The sequence below is a fragment of the Antechinus flavipes genome, chromosome 4, assembly GCF_016432865.1.
Source record: "Antechinus flavipes isolate AdamAnt ecotype Samford, QLD, Australia chromosome 4, AdamAnt_v2, whole genome shotgun sequence".
NCBI classification, from domain to species: Eukaryota; Metazoa; Chordata; class Mammalia; order Dasyuromorphia; family Dasyuridae; genus Antechinus; species Antechinus flavipes.
In genome coordinates, this window is record NC_067401.1 from 54,711,958 (window position 1) to 54,738,112 (window position 26,155).

Sequence of the window (26,155 nt, forward strand, 5' to 3'; positions counted from 1 at the left end):
AAGGAAGAATTTAATGGATGAAAGTGGAGGATGGGAAGAGATAGAGTAAAAGAATAATTTTTTTAGTGTTGTTAATAACTAGCATCATTGTAGCTTTCTATTGTATGAAGTATCTTTCTATTGTAAATCTCAGAAGATTAAGAATCTTAAAAAGTTGCTTCCTTAGGCGAGGGAGGGAGACCTTGAATGACTGATTAAATGGCAGTGGGCTGAACTGGGAAAACAGGCTGAAAAAGCTAGATCATTGTAACGTCTCCCTGTTATCTGTACCCAACAAATGAGCTAACAATTGAATGTTTCTCTCAGAATGGAAACAGGAATTAGTGGGCTAGAGATCTTTGGACCAGGAAGTAAAAGAGGGTGCTTTTGTAATGAGTTCACTTTTCTGGAAAGATCACAGAACCATAAATTTAGATGTAAAAGGGTCCTTAGAGACCATTAAGTCCAACCCCCTGGTTTTACAAATGAAGAGATTAAGGTGGAAAAGGTTAAATGTCTGATCCAAGATCACACAGTTGGTATAGGTCTGAGACAGAATTCAAAAGGAAGTCTTGCTGAATTTCAAATATGACATCAATCACAGGGACACGGAGAGTAGCCCCAAGGATTAGCTTAAAAATTATAGGTAGGGGAATGAAAGAAAAGATGAAGGAATCAAGAGTCTGAATAGGAGATAATGTGAAGTAAGGCTGAGGAGACAGATAAGAGATAGTATATGAGAGGACCTTGAGGGGAGTTTATGATCTCATAAGGATGATTATTGAATCAAAATGTTTCCCTTTACAGTTGAAGAAACAGAGAGATTTAGGTTAAATTATTTTGCCTGATGTTCCATTGATAATAAATGGTGGAGTCTCGATTTAAACCTAGGTTTTCTGCCTCAAAATGAAGTAAGAATGCTTTTTACTATATTTCATTGAATTTTATCCTAAAAAGGAAGTCAGGTGGTACAGTGAACAGAGTACGAGGCTGGAGGGAGGGGGTCAGAAAAACTGGTTCAAATCTAACCTCAGACACTTTATTAACTGTATAACATTGGGCAAATCACTTAGCCTGATTTATCTGTTTCTTCATATATAAAAAGAAAATGTCAAACCACTCCAATATCTTTGCCCCCCCCCAAAAAAAAAAAATAGCAGATGGAATCATGAAGAATCAGACACAGGTGAAATGACTGATCAACAAATTTTCTTCCAAAATATCACTCTACCATGTTGGGAAGAACAGGGAACTAAGAGGCAGAAAAAGTGGATTGAAGGGCCAGCACTGCTATTTATCACCTATGTAATCCTAGGCAAGTCATTCAGTGACTTTTGTGGATCTCAGTTTCTTCATCTGTAAAATGAAAAGTTTGGACTAGAGAATCTCTAAGGTCTTCTCCAGTTCTAAATCCTAAAATCCCATGGACTAGGATCAAAATTGAGTTTTAGCAAAGGATTAAATCTGTTTTAGGACTTAATATGGCAATGAGGTAAAACTAGAAAGAAGTAGATCATGGTCCAAGATAAGATTTCAAAGGGCTAATGTCACAGAGATCTTCAGAAGGTGTGAAAGAGCAAATTTTAAGGTTAGATAAAGATGGCTTGAAATCTAGGGAAAACCTTTAGGGACTTGATAGGAAGTATTCTTTCCCACCAAAGCAAGATATAAAGGGGCTAAGGAGGAAAAAAATTAGCTCATTCCAGAGTTCAAGGAAATGGCCCCTTCTAGGAGTTATTGCAAAACCAAGAAACAGATTATGGAACAGACAGAAACTCTCATCCAATTGATAATTTTAGATGCCAACACAGGCTATATTTCATTTGTTTAGTTTGAAGTCAACCAGAAAAAAAGGATTTAGGGGTTGGTTGGCTTATAAACCATGTCACCCTAGCCCATCTATGGCTAGATATGTGTTCATTCAACTTTGTAGTCACACTTCATCAGTACCTTCTGCTCCTTTGATTGGAGAATGGAGCCATAAACTACAAACTCTTCATTTAAGGACAGAAGATATGGGATAGCTAACTCTTCATTTCCCATACAGTTATACATCTTTTTTTCTTTTTCTTTTTCTTTTTTTTCTTTTTTTGTTAATTTATATGACCAACATTTATCAACTACCTGGCATATAGTGGGTGCTTATGGATAAGGGAAAAGAGAATAAGCGTTTTTATGTAGCACCTACTATATGTCAGACATGATCCAAAGCACTTTATAAATATTAGCTCATTTGATCCACACAATTATTTTATAAAGGAAACTGAAGCAAATAGAAGCAACTTACCCAATATCACACAGTGCCTGAAAGAAGATTTGATTAAAATCTTTCTGAATCAGCTGTCTGCTTTACCATTTAGTTGCCTTAATATATGTTTATTTATTGACTCGTAATTCAAGAAGCCTTTGTTAGACACCAATTAGTGCAAAAGTTGAGCAAACATGGTACAGTGGATAGAAAGCTGGGGTTGGAGTTTTGACAATCTAGGTTCAATCTACCTCTGATACAGTATAATTTATCCTCTAACATAATGTTAGCTGTGTGATCCTAATTAAGTCATTTAAGTTCTCAGAGCACCAAGCAAATTTCCTAAGATTTTTAAATTGCAGAATTACCACCATCATCATCATCATTATTGTCAGAGTAAAGGAAAGTACACTAAGAAATTGGAAGAAGATCTCTGTCAGTTGGAAAAATAAGGAACAATTTTAATAGAAATGGAACACTTGAGTGGGGACTTGAAAAAAGCAAGTTCCATAGGTAAAGATGTGGAGTGAGAGTATTCCAGGCAGATGAGGGGTAGAGGAGGGGAAAGTAAAGGGTTATGCAAATGAATGAATGAAGAATATGGAAAGACAAGTATGAAGTTTAGTTAAATCCATAAAAGGAAGAAGCATTGAAAAAGTAAAATCATAGGATTTAGAGCTAATCTATATAATAAATACATACACACATATGTATATATATATATATATATATTTAAAGCTTAAAAATGATTTAATTATTAATAAATAATAATTTATATATATAATAATAATTGATTATTAAGAGCAGCTATCCAATCTCCTCTTTTTACAGAGTCCTGACCCAGGAGAACTAGAATGAAAAAATCAGAAGTTTGTCTTTTGCTTTGAAAGTAATAGAAGTCATTGAAGCAGTTGTGGTCAAACAGTCCTATATACTAGGAAGACATTCAGGTATGTGAAAATTATGTATGTAACTATGTTCATATACTATGTTACATATTATATATAGGTATAAGAAGATTAACAAATACATTAAGGATAAATAAAATAGGGGAAAACGTGGAAACAAGGAAACTAGTTAAGAATCTAGAGTTCAAAGGAAAGATGATGAGGATCTGAATTAAAATGGCAGCAATAACATATTTAACCTATATCAGATTGTTTGCTGTCTAGGAGAGTGGAGAGAAAAGGGAGGTAGGGAGAAAAATTTGGAACACCAAGTTTTATAAAAATGAATATTGAAAACTATCTTTACATGTATTTGGAAAAATAAAATACCATTAAAACAACAAAAAAAAAAAGGGATGGTAGTGATGAGAGTGGAGAAGAGAATGAGGGTACACTAATTTGAGATAGGTTATAGCAGAGAATCAACAGGATTCTGGGGGAGAGAATAAGGGAGAAGAAAGAGTTAACGATGACTAAGTTTTCAATTCTGGGTAACTGGAAAGACAGTAGAGCATTAGCAGAAATAAGGAAGTTAGATCTTATACCAGGCACTGCAATAAGTTCAAAATACACATATTATCTGAATATCAAAGGTTATACCATAAACACATTAGAAGAGAATAGGTCCATGTGTAGGAAAAGAATTCCTAACCAAAAAAAGACAAAGGCAATTACAAAAGATAAAACTAATTTCAGTAATATGATATTTTTCAGTTTTTGCACAAACAAAATTAATGCAAGTAGTAAGAGAAGGAAAGATGCCGATTGGAAGGGGGATGAAATCTCCACATTAAATAACTTTGATGTAAAGATATATGAAGAATTAGCACAAATATATAAGCCACTCTTCAAAAGATAAGAAAAAAATTTTCAACTGATATGAATAAATAGCTCTCAAAAGACTAATCGAAAACTATTAATAACAATATGAACCAATACTCAAAAATGCCAATAATAAGAAAAGTACAAATCAAAACAACTCTTAGAAATAATTTCATACCCAGTAAAGATGACAAAAGATAGAATAATCAATGTTAGAAATAATGAGGAAAGACAGGTACATTAATGTACCTTTTAATTGGTCTAACTATTCTGGAATGCATATTGAAATTTTGCAAATAAAAAGTCCATAATGTTTGACTCGAGATCCCAATATTAGACATATACTCCAAGGAGGTGAAAGTCAGGAAGACATATCCCATATACACCAAAGTATTCTTAACAATATTTTTATGATTGGAAAGAAAACATATGCCAATCAAATGGTAAATGACTAAACAATTGTTTATGTTATTTTATTTTATTTTTGCTGAGGCAATTGGGTTTAAGTGACTTGCCCAGGGTCACACAGCTAGGAGGTCTTAAGTGTCTGAAGCCAAATTTGAACTCAGGTCCTCCTTCAGGGCTGGTGCTCTATCCACTATGCTACCTAGCTGCCCCTATCTTTCTATTTTCAAAATATATGTAAAATTAGTTTCATCATTTACCCTCATAAAACCTTGTATCCAAATTTTTCTTCCTCCCTTTCCCATCCCCTTGATAGCAAGCAATCTAATATATACCAAATGTACAATTCTTTTATACGTATTTTCACATTTATCATGCTGTACAAGAAAAAAAAAATCAGATCAAAAAGGGAAAAAATGAGAAAGAAAAAAATCAAGCCAAACGACAACAAAAAAAAAGGTGAAGAGACTATGTTGTAAGTCATATTCAGTCCCCACAGTCCTCTTTCTGGATGCAGATGGCTCTCTCCATCACAAGTCTATTGGAATTGATGGCTAAATAATTTGTGACACATAAATATAATGGAATATTATTGTATTGTAAGTGATGATGAGTGGTGAGTACAAAGCAAAGGAAGATTCATATGAACTGACACAAAGTGAAGCAGAACCAGGAAAACAATATAAATGATGATTACAACAATGTAAATGGAAAGAACAACAAAACAAATGTTATGAAAGTATAACCAACCAAGCTTGGCCTCTGAAAAGAAAATGTACTTCTCCACTTTCTTTGTAGAGGAGCAGAGCTACAAGTGTAGAACACTATAGACAATTTCAGATTTGGGTGATATTTTGGATTAATTTTGCTTTTCATTTTTTGCTCTTTGTTATTCTGTTATTAAGGATTGTTCTCTGGGAGGAAAAAAGCGAAGGCTACACCAGGAAATGTAGGTGATCTAAAAATAAAAATATCACTATTTTTTAAAGAAATAAGAAAATTTGGAAAAAGGGAAGGTTTGTAGGAAAAGCTGGTGAATTTAGTTTTGAAAAGGTTGAATTTGAGCTACCAGTGAGATCTCTAGGTAACAAAATCCATTAAGTAGATGAACAGTAAGAGAAAGATTTGAGTTGAATATATAGACTTGAGAGTCATTTGTCTAGAGAAGTTTATGAGAGAAGTAACAGGGCAAATGGCTTAAATTCTCTGAGTATCAGTTTCTTCATCTGTAAACTAAGTGAATTAGATTACATAATGACCTCTAAGGACCATTACAGATCCAAATCTATTTATTTATTATAAAAGGAGAGAATTTCCAAAGAAAAGACAAAGGTCAGAACCTCATTAGAAAGTACTCTGTACTCTGTTCTTATCTTTATGCTTTTGTAATCTCATTTGCATTGTTTTTCCTTTAGTTTCATAGTAATTGTTGTTGACTTTTCCAGGCATGTCCAACTTTTCCTAACTCCATTTGGGTTTTTCTTTGCAAAAATACTAGAATGGCTTATCTCTTCCTTCTTCAATTCATTTTACATTTGTGGAAACTGAGGCAAACAGGGTTAAGTGACTCATCCAGAATCCCACAACTAATAAGTGTCTAAAAACAGATTTGAACTCAAGTCTCCCTGATTTCAGCTGGACAATACAGCATTTTAATCCACTGCTTGTACTTCCCTGGTCTTAGACAAAGAAGTGAGAAATGTTGGACATGTCCAGGATTAGGAGGCAAATTTGTGAGTTTGAGAGTTCTGAAGGTCCTGGGTTTCATCGGGTTGCAATTAGCAGGAAGCAGAAAAAGTTTCACTAGGAAAAATGACCACCAAGAGGTAATGAAAGAGGATTAGCACGAGCCTGGCAATTTTATCAGCAGAAATATACCAAGAGTTGAACAGAGAAAATTTAAGGTGAAATATAAAATTTCCAATAAGAATCCTATAACTGTTCTATATTCTGTTGAGGTTTATATATCAGCCTACTAAATTATAACAACAGCAGTTATAGATTAAGTTATTGAATCCTGTTTTAAGTTAATTTTGAAATTTTGTTTTGTTTTGTTTTTAAGTCAATGCATGTCCTGTCTTTAGAATTTCTTTTGTATGTGGAAATAAATTACTTGTTCCATATCTGATTCATATTGTACAATAAGTATCTTTTTTATACTTCTCAATTTTGGAGAAACCCTATATGTAAGTCCAGTAAGTAAAATTGTTCCCAGGAACTGGAGAATTAGGGAGCCTTTTCATTAAATATTTCTTGTCCCTTTTCATGCTTTTCTAATTTCTTCTGCTTTGTCTATCTTTTAGTTTTACAGTGAAGATTCTAGTAATTTTTCTAAACTTGCTTCAGTGGAACTGAGGGGGAAATATGTTTAGTTACCCATGAGCCAAAATGACTGGAAAGAACAAATACATTACCCTCTATAGATCAGAGATGGCAGCTTGCAGCAGCTGTCCCAGTTCTCTAGATAAAGCTGGCAAAGCTAGTACTTAGAGTGATGAAATCTAAAGATAGGAAAACCTAGAGTCAGTGGTGATTGCTGATTTCCATTCACTACAGATTTTTTTCAAAAATGAGTCTGAGATGAGTTTAAATGAGAGGCTTTAGTTACCCAATTCCTACAAAATTGAGGCAAAGTTAAGGGGATATGAAATGAATGGATTTCCTAGAGACCAGAGGAATACTTTGTTCTTCAACATTTCAGATTCTAGGTCATTTCCAGAAGCACCTAGTCCAGTTTATATGAGAGAGGGCCTAAGACAAGAGGAAAGCTTCTGAATTTTAAAAGAAAAATTAATGAAGAGAAGGGGTCTGGGAGGAAAGAGAAAGGGGGAGAGAGGATTTTGAGAGTTCCCTGGGAGGACAAATGTTGGGAACATAGTGACAGCAAAAATTAAGCTGGGGACAAAATTTATCTTCTGTTAGGCAAGACTTTTTTTCTTATGTTTATTTTATTTTTTTCTATTTTTAAAATTTTATTTATTCATTTAATATTTTTCCCTAGTTACATTCAAAACAATTTTTTTTTACATTTTGTTTTAAAATTTTTGAGTTCTAGGTTCTCTTCTTTATTCCCACCCACAATTAAGAAACCACATATGAAGTTATACAAAACATTTCCAAAAATGTCAAGTTGTGAAAGAAAACATAGATCTCCCACCTTAATGAAATTAAAAACTACCAAGAAAAATTAAATTTAAGACAGAGAGACAGAAAGAGAAAGAATACTTCAATCTGTATTCAGACACAATTAGTTCTTTTTCTGGGTATGGATAGGATTTTTCATCATAAGACTTTCAGGGTAGTTGTAGATGGTTGTACTACTGAGAATAGCAAAGTCATTTACAGCTGGTCATCCCAAAACATTGCTATTACTTTGTATATACAGTAAATTTCATTTTGTTTGAGCTCATAGAGGACTTTCCAGGTTGTTTTTTCTGAGAGCATCCAGGCCATCATTTCTTATAGAATAATAATATTCCATCACAAACACATATTACAGTTTATTGAACATTTCCCCAATTAATGGGCATCCTTCAATTTCAATTTTTGTACTGAGAAGAGAGCTGCTATGAATATTTTTTGTAATATAGGTCATTTTCTTTTAAAAAAAAATCTCTTTTGGTATTCATTAGGCAAGATTTCTTAAACTTTTTTCATTCACAATCCTTTTTCACCAGAGATATTTTTATATGAACCAGGCATGTAAATATATAAAAATAAGTTTACAAATCAAATATTTACTAATAATAAATCATGTATATCATGATTTTGCAACTCCTACATTAAGTTACAAGACTCCATATGGGCTCTCAAACCACAGTTGAAGAACCTGGTAGCTAGGTGACAGTGGATAAAACACCAGGTCTACAAATCAGAAAACTCATCTTCTTAAGTTAAAATCTGATCTTAGATACTTACAATTTATGTGATGACCCTGGTCAAGTTATTACCCTGATAAATAAGTAGATGAATAAATAAACAAAACTGTATTTTTAAAAAGTGACTATAAGGATTTATAACTATTGATCCAGAGAGCTCACTGCTGGATATTTCACCTAAGAAAGTCAAACACAGAAAAAAAAAAGTTCCATATTTATCAAAATATTCATAGCAGCACTATTTGGTATATAAAAAAAAAGAAACTAGAAATAAAGGAGATAACTATCTGTTGGGGAACCAGTTGCAGTATCTGAACTTGATAAATACAATTGCACCATAAATATTATATAAATAAATAAATAAATAAAAAGAACCAGAAAAATGATAAACGCAATGACTATAGTAACAATGTAAATGGAAGGAGTATAAAACAAAACTGGATACCATGTAATAATAACCAAACTGGATTCCAGAGAAGAGTTAAACAAAATTACCTTCCTCCTTTTTTTGGAAGAAGTGAAGGATTGTGGGTATAGAATATTGACTATACAGTCTAATAATTCTCTCCATCACAAATCTATTGGAATTGCCCTGAATCACCTCATTGTTGAAAAGAGCCATGTCCACCAAAGTTGATCATCCCATAATCTTCTTGTTGCTGTATACCTTTCTTCTCTTGGTTCTATTCACTTCACTTAACATCAGTTCATGTAAGTTTAAGATTTTTTCTAAAAAAAGAAATGACAAAGAAAGAAAGACACCGTTTCCATCTCTGCTTCACAGTGACCAAGTTTCAACCAGGGATTAGGACATCTCCCTTAAGGTATGAATGGGATAGACACAGAGAGAAGATTAAGGCTAGAACTGCAGGAGCTGGATGGTGCCCATATTTGGTGAAGAGAAACTCATAGGTTCACATGGGAATCTTAACCAGGAGGTATTTTATCAAAGTGTTATCTCATGCTTTTATATCTATTTGTAAAATATCCAAAACCTAATCTTACACAACTTATCAGATCGCAGTAGAAGGGAAACTGTTTGAAAGGAGGACCTATTTATTTTTATTTCTCTGTTGCCTCTAGCAGGAGGCATGATTCCTGCAATATCACATCTCATCGATACCCTCAGCCCCTGGGACCTCTCTGATTGAAGGGAAGAACAAAGAGCTGCTCCCCAAACCTCCATGAGGAGGGTGCCATCTCTTCACTCCTCACCTGACTTCCCTCCTTGGATGTCTGCATCATTCTCTCCCTTCTTTCCCCAACCCCTTCTGTTGCCTTTTTCATGCTATGTTCCCTTATTATGTTGTAAAATCCATAAAGACAAATTAAGTGATTTGCTCAGGATCACACAGTCAGTGAGTGCCGGAAGCTGGACCTGACCAAAGTCTCCTGACTCTGAGACAAGTCTTGTCATCTAATTACCACCTTATTGCCTATGTACCTAGCTACATATGCTTGGCTTTTCTCTCTGACTGGGAACAACCCTGCAGCACCCAGATCTCAGGCCTCCCAGTTCTTCCAGAGAATGGGGACCCATCCTCCAGAGATGGAACCCTCAGCTCCAGGGGACAGTGTTCTGAGACCACAGAGAGGTGGAGGGAAGGTGCAGAGAAGGGGACAGGTGATCCACACTGTCCTCCCTTCCCTGCCAGAAGGAAAAAGGGGAAAGAGCCTAAGAGGAAGTGAGAGAGCCAGTCTTCAGGTACTCTCCATTGCAAGAGAGTCCAAAGACCGCAAGGAGTGGTCTCATTTGCATCTGGTCCCTGAAGTCCTGATCTCTGTCACTGCCATCTAAGCCTCCAGTTGGTCAACACAGCTAGCTCATCAAGTCTGCCTGAGCTACAGAGACCGGGAGCCTCCCAAGAAACTAGAATCCAGGTAACAGCTGCTGGGGGTCCAGGTTGGGAAGGGTCTAGGGAAGGAGTACAGAGGAATACCTGGATATTAGAAGAAGAGAAAGAATTTGATCTTAGAGCCAGACATGCTGACTAAGGCCATCAGCATCCAATTCTCTGGTTTCAGGGCCTGCCCTTTTGAGTGATTCCCGGTAATTTGGTTCTAGATAGGAGGGAGAGTTCCCCCACCAGGTTGTACTCTCATGGATCACATTCATCAAGTCTGGACCAGATTTGAACTATTCCTTGTCCCAAGGACCAAGATAGAGTTTCTGGGTTTGCACTTCTATTAGGAAGGGAGGGAAGGGGAAGCTCAATATGTCTTCAATCAAATTACACTCCAAAATAACAAAAGATTTGGCACTATGTACCAGAGATCCCTGACCTTCAGCTGACAGACACAGCCCCACTAGGGGAAACTTAATTCTAAGATAAATTTGAACTGGCCTCATAGTAGACATCATCCTTTTAACTATGAGAAATATTGCTGCTTATTTTTTTTCTTTTCTTTTTTTTTAAGGCATTTGGGGTTAAGTGTCTTGCCCAGGGTCACCCAGTTAGTATTAAGTATCTGAGGCTGAATTTGAACTCAGGTCCTCCTTACTTCAGGGCCAGTGCTATCTAGCTGCTCCAATGGAGAACGTTGTTTTACTTTTTTTTTTCTAGTAAATTTATTTGTTTTTAATACATATTGATTTATGAATCATGTTGGGAGAGAAAAATCAGAGCAAAAAGGAAAAACATGGGTGAGATTAAAAAAACAGAAAAAAGAAGTAAACATAGTATTGATTTTTATTCAATATCCTTAGTTCTTTTTCTGGACGCAGATGATATTTTCTGTCCAAAGTCTATTGGGATTGCTTTGGATCACTGAACCACTAAAAAGAATCAAGTCTTTCATAGCTGATCATCTCATATTCTTGCTATTGTGTATAATGTATTCTTGGTTCTGTTCATTTCACTCAGCATTAACCAGTTTATGTTAATCTTTCCAGACCTTTCAAAAATCAGCTTGTTCATCATTTTTATAGAACAATAATATTCCATTACATTCATGTACCACAACTCCTTCACCCATTCTCCAATTGATGGGCATCTATTCATTTTCCAATTCTTTGCTACCATAAAAAGAGCTGCTACAAACATTTTTTTTTTGCACATGTGGGTCTTTTCCTCTTCTTTATGATTTCCTTGGTATACAGACCCAGTTATAGCACTACAGGGTCAAAGGGTATGCAATTTAATAGCCTTTTGGACATAGTTCCAAATTGCTCTCCAAAATGGTTGTATCATTTCACAACTCCTCCAACAAAGCATTAGTATCCCAGTTTTCCCACATTCCCAAAGGGGGACATTTCTAATCTGCTAGGCTTTGGGATGGCACATCTGGGTTCAGATTGACAAGAGCTGGCAAGGACTGGTTCAAAGTCCCTCAGACTTTTTTTTCTAAATAAGAGCCTAAACAAGGGTCTCAGCTTGTCAGGACTGGATAACTTGAGTGGGTAAGGATTTTGATTGGAAGACTGCTTCTTTAGATGCCCTGGGTTCAAAGCCCATCTCAGATACTCAATTAGTTGGGCAAATTCCTGAGATCAGTTTCGTGATCTATAAAATGAAGGAGTTGAATTCAATGTCCTATGAGGTCCCTTTCTTCTCCAGATCTATTATATAATGACTTGTATTGATGAGAACTTTTCTGAAAAGTGGGAGATTTAATAAAGAAATGTGCACAGGGGTAGAAACAGGGTGAACAGAGACTGAGGAATTCTGTGATAGAGAGATTAAAAGAAAAATAGAGGGTGAAGAAGAGAGAAGAATAAAAAAGAAAGAAAGAAAGAGAGGGGGAAGGAAAAGAAAAGGAAGAAAATGATGGGAGAGTATGGGGAAAGGAAAGGGAAAGAGGCAGAAAAAAGAGGAAGAAGAGTAAAAGTGGGACTGAAGCAAAGGAAGAGAGGAATTATGATTTTCTTTCTCCATTTCCCTTCTTCCACAGTTCTTTGTCACCTCCATGAAGCCATCATTTCCCAAAATTACAAGTTGATTGTTGTCTTTTATTCTTTAAGAGGATCAAAATCACATCACCATTTTGGAGTCAAGGTACAGCACATCCAACTACGGGCTCTTCAGACCAATATGAGCTCAGAAGACAACAGATTATGAAAGTTTTCTATTTGTTCATCTGTTCACAGGATCTTAGGATCATTATTGATAACTTCTCTCTCCCTCTCCCTCTCCCTATCCCTCTCCTTCTCTCTCTCTCTCTCTCTCTCTCTCTCTCTTTCCTTCTTCCTCTTCTTCTCCCTCTTCTTCTCCCTCTATCTCTGTCTCTCTCTGTCTCTGTCTCTCTGTCTCTGTCTCTGTCTCTCTGTCTCTGTCTCTGTCTCTGTCTGTCTGTCTCTCTCGGTCTCTGTCTCCCTCTCTCTCTCTCTCTCTCTCTCTCTCTCTCTCTCTCTCTCCCCTGCCATCCCAGTATCCAAAAAGCTGCTAAAACCTCTGATAACTTAAGGATTGTTGGAATTTTTCCAGAACTCCTAGGTTCAAGTTCATTATGACAATCTCTCACATAGCCACTATTCTTCCTCAGTCTGACTACAGAACCTACTTGTTCCTCAGTCTCTGTTCACCCTGTTTCTACCCCTGTGCACATTTCTTTATTAAATCTCCCACTTTTCAGAAAAGTTCTCATCAATACAAGTCATTATATAATAGATCTGGAGAAGAAAGGGACCTCATAGGACATTGAATTCAACTCCTTCATTTTATAGATCACGAAACTGATCTCAGGAATTTGCCCAACTAATTGAGTATCCGAGATGGGCTTTGAACCCAGGGCATCTGACTTCTTTACACTTCAGAGTCCTAACTTCAGTATGAACCTCTCTGTGCTCAGGTGCACAAAGCTGCTGAGACATGGGGTCTGGGGTATTTCTTTCAACAAACAAAGTCTCTGTGCCCAAAAAACCATGGGAAATTAAATCCAAAGACTTTCTCTCCTTGTTTCTCCTTACTCTATCTCTTGACAATTCTGGATTTGTCAGTGATCTAACTAGGATTTATCTAGAATCTTTGTGATGTGGTTCCTCAACCAACCTAGACTGGAACTTCCCTATGACTTTGTAGATTGTCTCCGACAATCATTGGGGCCAAAGAAATCATCCCCCTTTGGCTGACCTGATGTTGAGCCTGTCTAAACTTAGGTAAACTGAGTCTTGGATGTTAGATATTGGGTCCATCATGGGACCTATCCATATACCAACTCTTTCCATCTTGATAGGACCCAATAGATCTTTAGCTGTGTTTGCAAGTCCTTTGAGAATGCAGGGCCACCTCTCTGCCATAATGAGACCACACATGTACATACACACATCTATACTCACACTCACACACACACTCACTCTTATCCCAGTAGTTTCTTAACCTCCAAGAAGTCCAGCATCAAATCTTCATTGTCCAGATTAAAAAATAGCAGCTTAAAAGAAAGTTCAATGCCTTAGCCCCAAGGTCTGCTGTCTCTTCCCCATCACTTCTGAATTTCATGAGCTCCTTGGTCATAATCAGTTCATTAGTCATGGATTCTTAGATGTAAATCTGGATTTAGGCAGACGTGTGCTATAGCTCCCTTGATCCAGCTCAGAGGAATCTATTGTCAAAATTTTAGTGTGAGCATTTGCCAATTCAGTAATGAGCAAATGCTGCAAATCAGAGTTTGATTTACTGCTTTGCTAATTGTCTAGATTTAGGAGAAAAGATTAATCCAGATTAAATTTTTAAAGTGTGTTGAAGTATCTGTGTATATATGCATAATATGCATATACATATGTGTATGTATATGTACATGTGTGTATATATATGTATATGTGCATTGTGTTTGTGTATATATTTGTTTAAACTGTTGTTAAACAGTGTCAGCAACACACTACATTAGGGTTTGGATCTTTAGCATATCCTTCCTAGCTCCCTGATTGCTGTCCCAAATGGACTCACCAAAGAGAGAGGGAGATTTTTTTAATGAATTTTGAAAACAAAATGCTAAGAGTTCTATTTCCTAATCTGTTTGCCCTACCAGTCTCGATCTCCTAGCCCCTAACCTTCACCTTTACCTTTTAGGCTAGGCTTTGGCTCCTCACTTTCTGCTCTCTGTCCCATGAAAAGACAGATGAGGGGTTCTGTGGAAAGGTACTCATGGGGTAAGGGACAGGGGGTTGATAGAGCACAGGAGGCTTAGGGTTCCCAGCAGCTGAACAGAAAGACTGATATGTGACTTTTCCTTTCAGGTTGCCACAATCAACACAGGAGAGGAATAATGATTACATATATGAATAAATTCTAAGAGTCTCCAGATTGGCTTCCAACTCCCTTTCTCCTGCCCCCTTTCTCCTTCCTAGCCATCTTTTCTGTTTTCCCTTACAGTCCTCTCTTTACTAGGTATCCTCTGCCTTCAGCCAGCACCAGCCTGTTCCTCCATCTTCTTCTCCCCATACTCTGGCCGCTTCCCAGTCCCCAGCTCTACCATTTTCTGATGATGTCTCCCTTTGTGTTCATTTTAGGTACCAGGTGCGGTAATCCTAACATATCACTGAATAACAGCAAAGAAGACAAAATGAGTAATGAGAAGGTAATTATTCCCCCAGATCACTGAATCAAGACCACAAAGGTTATCTCTTCCAACCTGAACATATCTACTACTAATATACAATATTTCCAGCCAGGCTCTCAATTCAAATTAATAAACAAGTATTCACTTTATAACAGAATACAACCCTGGAGCAGAAATCCTAGAGAAGTCCCTACTTTTAAGAAGTTTATAATCCATTTGGGAAACCACATTGACAGATTAGAAATGATCCAAGAGCAATTAAAAGGTAAAAAGTTGAGGGGAAATACAGTAGGAGAGACAAACAGACAGACAAGCAGGCAGGCAGACATAAACAAAGACAGAAAGATCAATAGGAGCTAGAGTAGTAATAAGGAGGAGAAAAATTTGGACTGCATTAACAAAACGGATAGGCTTTAGGTCAGTGCAAAAGAGAAAGAGTAATCTCTATCATCGAATTCAATATTCCCCAACTTCACCTCTAAAATCATTCCTCAATTGTACCTCTAAGCAATAAAATTCTCATATCACTGACATGAAGCATCTGCTCTTTCTGTCTTTTTCCTATAAATTTATCTTCTTGTTCCTGGTTCTTTGCTAAATTCTTTTGGAACTTAGCCCACTTCAATTGGCATTATAATTAAAATTAACTTTGCCCCTTGACTTGGGGGGAGGGGGGAGGAGAAAGAACAGAATGAACAAAGATAGAAGGGTAGGAAAGAAAACTGAGGTTTAAGACACAGGTAGGTGACTTTCCTGCATGTAGGTAAACATGTAGGGATGGGGATGGCCCAGATAAGATTCTGAGTCTAGAGTCAGGAAAATCTGTGTTTAAATCCAGCTTCAGACACTTATTAGTTGTTTGAGTCTGGGCAAGTCACTTAGCCTATGTCTGGTTCAGTTTTCTCAACTGTAAAATGGTGATAACAACTGCACCTATATCCCAGAGTTGTTGTGAATCTCAAATGAGATAATATTTATAAAAAATTATAGTAAAAGATAATTGATGATATTCTCTTCTCTTCCCTAAACAGTGAAAAATAAGATTGAATATTGGAGTGGGGAGAGTACTCTAGAATATGTAGGCAAAGGAACTGGAATTTTACAAAAGACGAAACAATGAATACATTCAAGGCTTCTAAATTGGTTAGCGACATCATGACAAGTTTATGAAGATTAATTTGAAGCAAGTATTTAAGATAAAATGAAGACAAAATTAGGACCAATTAAGAAGCTGAGAGTATGTGTGCACTAGGATGATGGCAATGGAAGTGGGAAATGAGGGAATCAATGAGGCAAATCCAGAAAAAATGATAAGATTTGATCACAGATGGTATATAGAGGATGAAAGAAAGAGAGGTGTCAAAATGGTGGCAGAGTTTCTAGCCTGAAAAACTATGAGAGTGGCAGTCATAATAATAAAAACAGACTTCTTTGGAAAGTCAGTTAGAGATAAATATTTTGATTATAGTTTAAATATCCAGTAGAATGATAGAATTAAAAATCTTAAGAATCCAAAGAGATATAAGAGATTATCTAATATGTGGTAGATAAGGAAATCAAGGGCCCAAGGACTTAGTTATATGCCCTTTGATCTGTGTACAAGGTCATACAACTAGTTAATAGCAGAGTTGGAACAAGAATTCAGGCCTTTTCTCATTTCTCAAATATACAGAGAACTGAGTTAAATTTATAAAAATACAAGTCATTGCACAATTGATAAATGGTCAAAGAATATGAATAAGCTGTTTTCAGAGGAAGAAATCAAAGCTCTCTCTAGTCATATGGACAATGTTCTAAATCATTATTAATCATATTTATTTATTTATTTTTGCTGAGGCAATTGGGGTTAAGTGACTTGCCCAAGGTCACATAGCTAAGGAGTATTAAGTGTCTGAAGCCAGATTTGAACTCAGGTCCTCCTGACTTCAGGGCTGGTGCTCTATCCACTGTACTACCTAGCTGCCCCCACTACTAATCATATTAATGAAAATTAAAACACTTCTAAAATACCACCTTATTCCTATCCAAGTGGCTAATATGACTGAAAAAGAAAACAATAAATGTTAGAGGAGAGGTGGGGAAAACTGAGACACTAGGATATTGTTGGTGAAATTGCAAATTAATCCAACCATTCTGGAAAGCAATCTGGAAGTTATGTCCAAAGAGTTTTAACTCTTTAACCCAGCAATAATACTATTAAATTTGTATCCAAAGAAATTTTTAAAAATGGGAGCATGAGCTTTTTTTATGGTGACAAAGAATTGGAAATTGGGAGCCTAACCTTCAATTGGGGAATGGCTAAACAAGTTGTGGTATAAGATTGTGATGGAATACTATTGTGCTATAAGTAATGATGACCAAGATGGTTTCAGAAAACCCTAGGAAGATTTACATGAACTGAGGCAAAGTGAAGTGAACAGAACAGGAGAATATTGTACAAACTAAAAGCAATATTGTACAATGATCAACTGTGAATGACTTAAATATTCTTAGAATGCAGTATCTAAGATAATTCCAAAGGATATATGATGAAAACTGCTATCTACTTAAAAAAAAAGAACTGATGGAATTTGAATGCATAAACCTTTGTGAGTTTTTTGTTTGTTTTGTTTTGTTTTTTGCTTTTTCAGTTTGTTTTTTGGTTTTGTTGTTGGGTTTTGGAGGAGTTTTTTTTTTATCTATGTTTTCTTTCACAGCTTTGATTAACATGGAAATATATTTCAAATGACTGCACATGTATAGCCTATATAAAATTGCTTGCATTCTTAACGGCTGGGTTGAGAGGAACAGAGAGAATTTGGAACTCAAATTTTTAAAAAAAACAAATGTTAAAAAAATTTACATGTGGTTGGAAAAATATTGAAAAAAATTCAGGGCTTTTAAACCAAAATTGCTTTTCCTAGCTCAAAATGTAGTTGAGAGGTCAAAGATGAAGATGCAGTTTTTGCAAGTCATCATCATAAAGCTGAGAGTTGCAGTTTGGGGAATGGGTACACCCAAAAAGAACATAGAAAGCATCTCAGCCTGTGCCTGTGACTAGGGACAGAAACTTGAGACATTCCCAAACAGATAATTGAAGAAGGAAAAGAGAGGTCAACAAGGAGGATGGAAAGGAGATAATTAGTGAAATCAAAGGGAAGCGGGAAAAGTAAAATTTCAGAACAAATGAAGAATACTGTCAAATTACATATCTAATGCAAACTGCTGAAAGCCAGACTTTTTGTTTTCCTTTTGCCCTCAGGCCCCCAGGGCATAGCATAGTGCCTTGCAATAGTAGGAGCTTAATAAATACTTGCTGGATTGCACTGGACATGTTCAAGAAAGATCAAAAAGAACCAAAACTGAGAAAAGACTTGGATTTGGCATGGAATCTGTTGGTGCTTTTTGAGAGAACAGTTTCCTCATCTGAGTGATGAAATCAGAGTCAAAGTGGGTCAGAAGTCACAGAATGAGCTGGGTGGCAATCTTGGATTGTGGGGAAATGGGTGAAAATCAAACCTTTAAGGGAGTTTTGGATAGGGAAAGAACAGGGGAGCTGGTATTGGGAATCCTGGAGAATCTGATTTTTATTTAGAAACAGGAAATAGAGGGAAGAAAAGGGCTATAATTTTGAGATATGCGGAAGAAAGGCAGAGAGGGGAGGGGATTTGATAGAGCTCAATGCAAAAAAGGGTATCATGAGAAAATAGAGGTGGGTTGAGATAGGTGGACAATGGATGTCAGGTTTCAACAGGGAGAGATTCATGTTCAGAATGGAAGGAAGAAAATGAAAGCATTGGGGTGGGAGTCCTAGGATTGGAAAAGATCTAAGAGGCCATTTAATGCAATCAAAAGAAATATTTGAATGAGGTGGTCTTGATTTCTCAAATGCATTTTGGACTAGAAATAAGTCTCTATTATTAATGAACATTTCACAGAGGAGTATCTTAGTTTCCCCAACAACTAGTAACAGTTCTTTTCTCTTCTCTGTTTCATAAATTCTTCTTTCTACCCTGTCTCTAACACAGTCCCCTAATTCTGAAGTTCGGTACAAAGGAGATTGCACCTGGGCTAGATGCCCAGCTCACTCACTTAACAAATCATGTGACCTTGGGCAAATGATTTAAGCTAGGCTCAGCTCAGATCATTCAAATGAAATGTTAAATAACAAGAGAAAACTATACATGAGTAAGTCTTCACAGTTCAAATTCTTCCTCAGACACTGTGACCCTGGACAAGTTCTTTTGTCTCTGCTTGCCTCAGTTTGCTCAATTGTAAAATTAGGATAATAATAGTAATAATAAAAATAGGATAATAATTTCTCGGCATGATTGTGGGGATTAAATAGGATAATTTAAAAAAAAAAAAACACAGCACAACATGGGACACTCAGTAGGTGCTTAATAAACACTTGTTTCCTTCCTTATTTCCAACTGGCCTCCATCCTGCTATTCTAGGGCCAGGATTTTGGGAGGAAGAGGCAGGGATAATAGGATAGAGATCTTTCCAGCCTGTATGTGAGCAGAATTAAGTGAAAAGATCCCCATTTGTAGCTCATTAATTTCATCTGCATCTTCTTCCCACCCTTTCCCCATGAACAGAATCTACAGAAGAGGATAAAGGAACAAGAGGATATAAGGTTTAAAATTTCCTGTGTTTCAGCAGACTTTTTGGAGCCAGAACCCTGCCAGCAGTCGGACAACAGAGGATAGTTTCTACTTGAACATGTATCGTAAATCACAGATCCCGTGCCAGAGAGACAACCAGTACCCATCTAGAGAGATGGTAACTACCCAAAAGAAGAGGCTCAAAAGTGGGGCAAACTGGCTAGAAAGGGTGGGATAAGGTACAATAACAAAGAAAGGACTCTAGCTTACCTGGGACCTTTTTCTCCTTTCCTGGGAATGCAACAAGGTTTGAGGATGCGAAGGAATAGAAAGGCATTTATTGGTCTCAGGTTGAGCCAGGGCTGGTTGGAGAACCAAAGTGGAGATTTCCAAGACTGGAAAAATCCTAGAAACAGAGTACAGGGCTGGGACTAACTATCTGCTCTAAGTCAAGGGCTCCTTCCTGGATATAGGAGATCCTGATTCATGTCAAGAATGATATCATTATATTTGTGAAAAACGTGATGGAAAAAGTCATGAATGGAGGAGAAAAGTCACAGGGTGAGAATTGAAGTTGTGGGGGGGGCACTTAGAAATGGTAATTATCACTGGAAATTTAAAAAAACGCTTTAAGGTATAGAAGCTCCTTGCATGCATGATTTTATTTACTTCTCACAATAAGCCTTCAAGGTAGACACAGAAAGGTGGAGGGAATATGAGGGTTTAGAGGTGAAGAAATGTACACTGGGAAATGAGAGAAAGGGTAACCTGGGAACTATTCTATGTGAACTATCCCTTTCCACCTCCCCCCTCACAGTACATCTCCCGCTCTCCCAGTATATAGACTACTTCCAGAAGATCAAATATGCCTTCAATCTCTTGGTAGGTCAATCCTTGGTGGGAAGAGTCCTGGAGCCAATCACTTTCTCTGATTTCTTCCCTTCCAAATCCATTTCCACTTCATCCTTCACCCACCCCCATTATGAACCCTAATTCTTCTCCATAGCTTCTTTCCAAAATCAGCTTCTACCTTTTAGCCCTCTTCACTCCAAAATCCATCACAGTACCCCTATGTTGCCCCCTCTATTGCCTGGGTTTCCAGTGACTTGGCCATTCACAAATAGAGAACAGTGTCCAAGCACCTCCATTCCCTCTCTGGAGTATTTGGCTGTAGGAGGGGGGGGTTACCTTTTTGTGTCCCCAGGGGAAGACAAGCCACTTCCTGGAAGAGTCCATTGTTCGAGAATTAGTCTGCAGCTTCTTCCAGTCTCTGGAATATGTGAGTATGAATGTCAGAGGTGGTCAGTGAATATGATAGAAGAAGGGGCCAGGAGGAAAGAACTGAAATCCAGAAGAACTGGACAGAAGGCTAATTTGAACAAAGTAAAGCAAAAATGATGAGCCAGGGCAGAGGATGAAAGTCAAGGGCAGAGGATGGAGGTCAAGGGTAGAGGATGGAGGTCAAGGGCAGAAGATGGAAGTCAAGAATAGAGGGTGGAGGTCAAGGGCAGAGTTGGTGTCCATCTCCCATACCCTTTCCTTCTTCTTGCCTGAACATCTTCATATTTTCAGGGCAATGATGATTTTGAGAAAAGAAATCATTCTAAAAAATCTTTGCAAAGAGAGTATCCTTTTTCACACCAGTTCTTGGTTTGGAAAAACTATAATCCCCAGAGCTAGAGAGAGCCATTGTCTTTGATACCAAGAACCCCTGGAGATGAGAGAGAAATATGGTAAGGTAAATCGTCTTCATGGGCAGACTTGGGAAGAAAGTAGTCACAGGCTGGTAGAAGAAGGGGAGCAGGAATCTCTGAACATACTTACACATGAGTATCTTGCATTTATATAGTGCCTTACAGACCAACCCTTGTAAGTAGCTATGGAGAGAGTGACCCTGCCATCTTACAGGGGAGGAAACAGACTCAGGCCCCACACTACTTTTGTGTCTTTTTGACTCAAGAGGATGCTATCATCCTTCTTGTAAGCAAACATAGGCCTTAAAACAGAGATAAGCTTAAAGAAATCTAATTTAGGTTGGGGAAGTAGTATTTCTAACGCTTTCTTCCATACTTTCTACCATCTCCTAGGTCATTTATTATTGCCCTGACTCCATAACCCTGCCAAAACAGATAAACTCTCCCTTGCTGACAGACAATGCCATAAATTTGCTGAAAATGAACCTGAAATCAAACCAGATTATGTACTGGAGAGAACTTGGAAATGCTTGGACTGAATCACGGTGAGACCTGGGCCCAGTGATTCCATTCTGAGCACAACACTGTAGAATTTTCAATCTGAATGGAAATTTAGGTATAATTCAGGCCACCTCCTTTCCAAACCCTTACCCCCAAGCCTATTTTTCAGATTAAGAAACAGAGGTCCATAGAAATGAAATTATGCTCCTAATTAATGGCAGCCAGTCTCCCATAATACACCTCATTATTACTTTCAAATTCCTTCCCTGGGGAACTTTAAGGTAAACACAGAAAGCTGGGTTGAATATGAAGGTTCAGAGGTGAGAAATGTAAACTCAGAAATGAAGGAAGGAGAACCCTAACCCTAAATCTTATTTTGCTAGAATCATAGAATCTCAGAGCTGAAAAAGATCCTAGACATTATCTAGTACCACCTTCCCTCACCACCACCTCCCTCCAGGGGCAGAAATGTATCCAATTTGTTCCCAAAGAATTAGATACAAAATGAGAAAGACTTAGGATAATTTTTGCCACTTCTCTTTCTGGTAAATATGTGGAGGAGGCATGTAGAGCTATCCATGTTCACAGTATCTTATTTCAGAAACAAGGACAAAAATGTTGCCATCTTTCTCTTGCTGAAACTATGGAAAAGTACATAATTGGACACAGTAATGAGGGCATTTAAAAATGCACAGTTTGGATAAAGTACCAGCCCTGGAGTCAGGAATACCTGAATTCAAATATAACCTCAGACACTTAACTAGCTATGTGACCCTGAGCAAGTCATTTAATCCCGATTGCCTCCAAAAATAAAAAGAAATAAAAGAGGGGGAAAAAAAGAATAGATCACAGGCAAATATTGTCTCAGAAATGAACAAATCTGTTTATATGAAATCATAAATTGGGGGTTAGAAAGAGCCTTGTAGATGATCCAAGGATTCTTAAGTCTGTAGTCTGTGAATTTGAGTTGAGTTCTTTTTTTCATAATTTGATAATTTTTCAATATCATTGGTTTTCTTCATTTTCCTATGTATTTCATTGTGTTCATTTAAAAGCATTCTTCTGAGAAGGGACCCATAGGTTTCATCAGACTGCCCACAGAGACCAGTACACACAAAAAAGTAGAGAACTCTCAATCCACACTCAGTCCCTCATTTTATAGCAGAGGAAACCAACATGTAGTGATTTTTCAGCCCATGCTCACACGGGCAGTAAATACAAACAAGGGATGGGACTTGGATCCACTCCAAATCCAGAACTCTTTCCACTGTACCCCACCTTCTCTCCCTAGTTGTTGATTCTCCCTTTGTGCTTTGTTATGAATTTTTAATGCATTTCTCTGTTCTGGGAGGGGGGTTCTGGGTGCATTAAATAGGTAATTGACATCTTCCAAGGACCCTCTAGTGTGAGACCAGTTGGTAGGGTGAATACTAAGATCAGCCTCTTTCTGTAGAAACTCTTGGCCAAGTGCATTCAGACCCCCACCCCCAGCCTACATACCCACCTTTTATGATGGTTGGAAGCTCCCTGAAATTGAGCCAGTCAAGGTAAGCTAGAGTTCAGCATTGCAGGGGGGTGAAGGGGTGGAGCAGGGAGGAAGCCCCTCATATCTGGAGAAAGAAATGGGAGCACAAGCACTGTACCTTACATCAAATCCCTTTTATCCAAGGCCTCCACCCAGACTCCCGGGGCTTCGAAGTTTTGACCAGATTCCTACTTCCCTGGGTAAAACCCTCCTGCAGGTATATATTAACTTGTGTGTTTGTATGTCTATATGTGTATGAATCTGGGTCTGTCTGTTTATAGATGGAGAGAGAAAATGCAGAATGCCAGGGAAGCAGGATAGAGACAGCTGTAGAAGCTCTTTAGGAGTTGGTCTGGGCTTTGAATGGCCCAGGGCCAGCTCCTAAAAACCCAGGGCTGCTCCCCGGATTTCACTCACATTTATTACATACAGGTCCACAACTCTACCTCCCTCTAGGAACCAATCTGCTCAAGGATCCGAGACAGTGGGGAAAAGTCTTTCACTGGCCTGGGGAAAATGGTAGTGGGCTAGACACTTAGAGCCCTAATCCCTAAAACACTGTGGAGCAAAGCATTAGTTTTAGAATCAGATAATCTGCATTCAAATTCTAATTATTCCACTTCCTGGAATCAGGAATATAACATCAGATTTCTTCATCTGTAAAATGATCGTGTTGGACTCAAATGAACACTTAGGTGCTTTCTAGCTAGACTCTAGAATCCTACGGTTGTTCGCTTTCCATATGTCTCTGTCTGTGTCTTTGTGTGTCTCTCTGTCTGTCTGTCTCAGTCTCTCTGTGTATCTTTATGTGTGTCTCTCTCTGAGTCTCTCTCTGAGTCTCTTTCTCTGTCTCTGTCTCTCTCTGAGTCTCTGTGTCTCTGTCTCTCCTTTTCCATCCCATTCCCTTCCTCTCTCTCCCCTTCCCCCACCTATCTTTCTTTCTTACTTTCTTTCTCTCTCACCTTGTCCCTCCTTTCCTGCGTCTCTCCTTCCTTGAATGGAGCATCACTATGCTTCAAGGACACTAACTGCTGTCCTCCTGGGGAACGAGCAGACAATGTTCTCAGAGCTAGAACAAGCTGTCCCCTGCCCCTATACATCTTGACCCTTCCTTAGCTAGTGTCCCTTGCCCCCAGGGGCATTCTAGCAAATGAAAATAGCCTCATCTGCCTGGCCTCTGAGTTGTAGACAGGGGGGAAGAGGCCAAATTCCCAGCTGTAGGTCAGTCACACAGGTTTCTAAAATTTAAAGCAGGACTTTGGAAATCCTCAATAACTCCAGTTTTCCCATCAAGGACCCAAACCTTTAAGCTTTTTCCTGTCCTCTTCTTGAACCCCATCATTATATTCAGGGAGCACGAGGCAACGCAACTTAGAAGCCACCCCCCACAAATCTCCCAGGTGCTGAGATAACTGAAGAGACAGATCAGATCTCTGAGGCCCTATTCTACCTCCACTGACCTTGGAGGCTGTCCCAGGCTAGGGAGCCCCATCTCTCACCCACTTCCGAGGCCCTTCCTGGAAACCCAAGAATTCTTTCTTCACCCTTCAGCCTCAGACTCTTCTAGATATTCTCACAAAAATGAGCCCTATATAAGTTTCATAGTAGACTTGTGCTGAGCTGAAAATGGCACAAGGCAGGGTACTGGAAGTCAGCCATTTATCTTGGTCCTTGCTAACCCAGACCCTTATATAAGCTCTCAACCCATCCCAATCCCCACTAACCCAGCAAGATGAGATGCTCAGGAAAGCAGTGAGCCAGCTCTGGGGGGAATAGATCCAGGTCTGTTGCTATGAGAGTGTTCATGGAGGGAGAGAAGCGTGATTACATGGGCCCTCTAACCCAGCGTAGGATTGTTCTGCTGTGAGTGTCAGGGCCCAGCCATAAATCCCTGGGAATCTTTGGGGGTGGGGGGAGAAGAAAAGGGGGGGAGTGTTGGTGCAAGCTCTGAGAGTAACACCGTATACAATTGTATAATGTTAAGTACATAAATACACACACACACACACACACAACTATATCTAAGCAACTATCCATAGGAAGACCACCATGAGGGCTCATTGTTTATATTCCCTTTCCTTTCCAGACAGTTGCTAAGGACTAAGAAGAGCACAGACTGGAGGAAAACCCTTTTCTCCCACTCCCATTTCTCACAGTTAGAAATTTCTCTTCTGTTCTTCCACTCTTCTCCTCTGGAGTTGACCCACCCTGTTTTTTCACTTTGTCCCAGAGAAAAAAGACAAGAAGATTTCAAAATCTCTAGAATTTCCCAAAGGAACCTCAGGAGCTTTGTACTCTAGTCTATATTTAAAGGAATGTCTGTGACAGTGTCCCCTACCCAGTGGCTTAAAGACCTCCATTGAGGGGGATTCCACTGATGAAGCTCATTCTGCTTTAAGCCAGTTTGATTATGAGGAATCTTTTTCTAACATCAGCTTAAATTTGCTTTTTTACATCTCAGACCTCTTGTCTCTGGTTTAATCTATAGGGCCAAATGGAGCTAGATTGTCTCTCCCTTCTTTTTTTTCCAGGATATACCTTCCCATCCCCTTCAACTCATTGTCACATGAATTCAAATAGACTGCCTTTACCATTCTGGTTGAGGCAAGAGGTGATGGCTTTCATTTCTGACTCTTAATAAGACCCAGAGGCATCCCTCAATTTTATGTATCTTTTCTTCTCACTTGTATCCAACCCCAAATTCTGAACATTTATCCTACTTTTCCCCCTTTCCCCATTCCTCCCAATAAACTGATATTCCTAATCACCTCAACTGGGTCTGGTTCTTTCCTTTTTGGCAGCCTCAAGGGCATCAAAGAAAAGAAGCCAGGTTAATAGCATCATACTATTAAGATTTGTATGAGAATTCTCTTCATAGTCTATCTCTAAGAGTTGTGGGTCATAATTGAGAATTTGCAGCCCATATAGTCATTATTTTGACTTCTAAAATATCTCCAGATTAAGAACATGATACCAAGAAGCCTGTAGAGCTACCCTTGATCTTTGTCCCATGGTACAAGGAGAGATTTTAGAATAAAGTAATTCAACTCTCTGCTTTGTAAATGGGAAAAGTTA

General features: G+C 38.1%; 1 protein-coding gene across 5 annotated transcripts; it reads left to right on the forward strand.

Annotated features, from left to right (window-relative positions):
- Nucleotides 1-10,043: 10,043 nt before the first annotated feature.
- Nucleotides 10,044-25,853, forward strand: LOC127559372 (epidermal growth factor receptor kinase substrate 8-like protein 3). Of its 5 annotated transcripts, none has more exons than XM_051993103.1 (10): nucleotides 10,046-10,160; nucleotides 14,725-14,792; nucleotides 19,416-19,538; nucleotides 19,834-19,921; nucleotides 20,178-20,242; nucleotides 20,565-20,639; nucleotides 21,448-21,599; nucleotides 23,009-23,102; nucleotides 23,225-23,297; nucleotides 25,167-25,853. In XM_051993103.1, the coding sequence occupies exons 2-9, from the start codon at nucleotides 14,778-14,780 to the stop codon at nucleotides 23,258-23,260; spliced, it is 648 nt and encodes a 215-aa protein (XP_051849063.1). In that variant the 5' UTR covers nucleotides 10,046-10,160; nucleotides 14,725-14,777; the 3' UTR covers nucleotides 23,261-23,297; nucleotides 25,167-25,853. The 5 variants fall into 5 exon arrangements, with proteins under 5 accessions (XP_051849067.1, XP_051849063.1, XP_051849065.1 ...); XM_051993105.1 differs by having other exon boundaries at nucleotides 19,419-19,538; XM_051993104.1 differs by lacking the exon at nucleotides 10,046-10,160 and adding an exon at nucleotides 11,460-12,274.
- The last annotated feature ends 302 nt before the right edge of the window (nucleotides 25,854-26,155 follow it).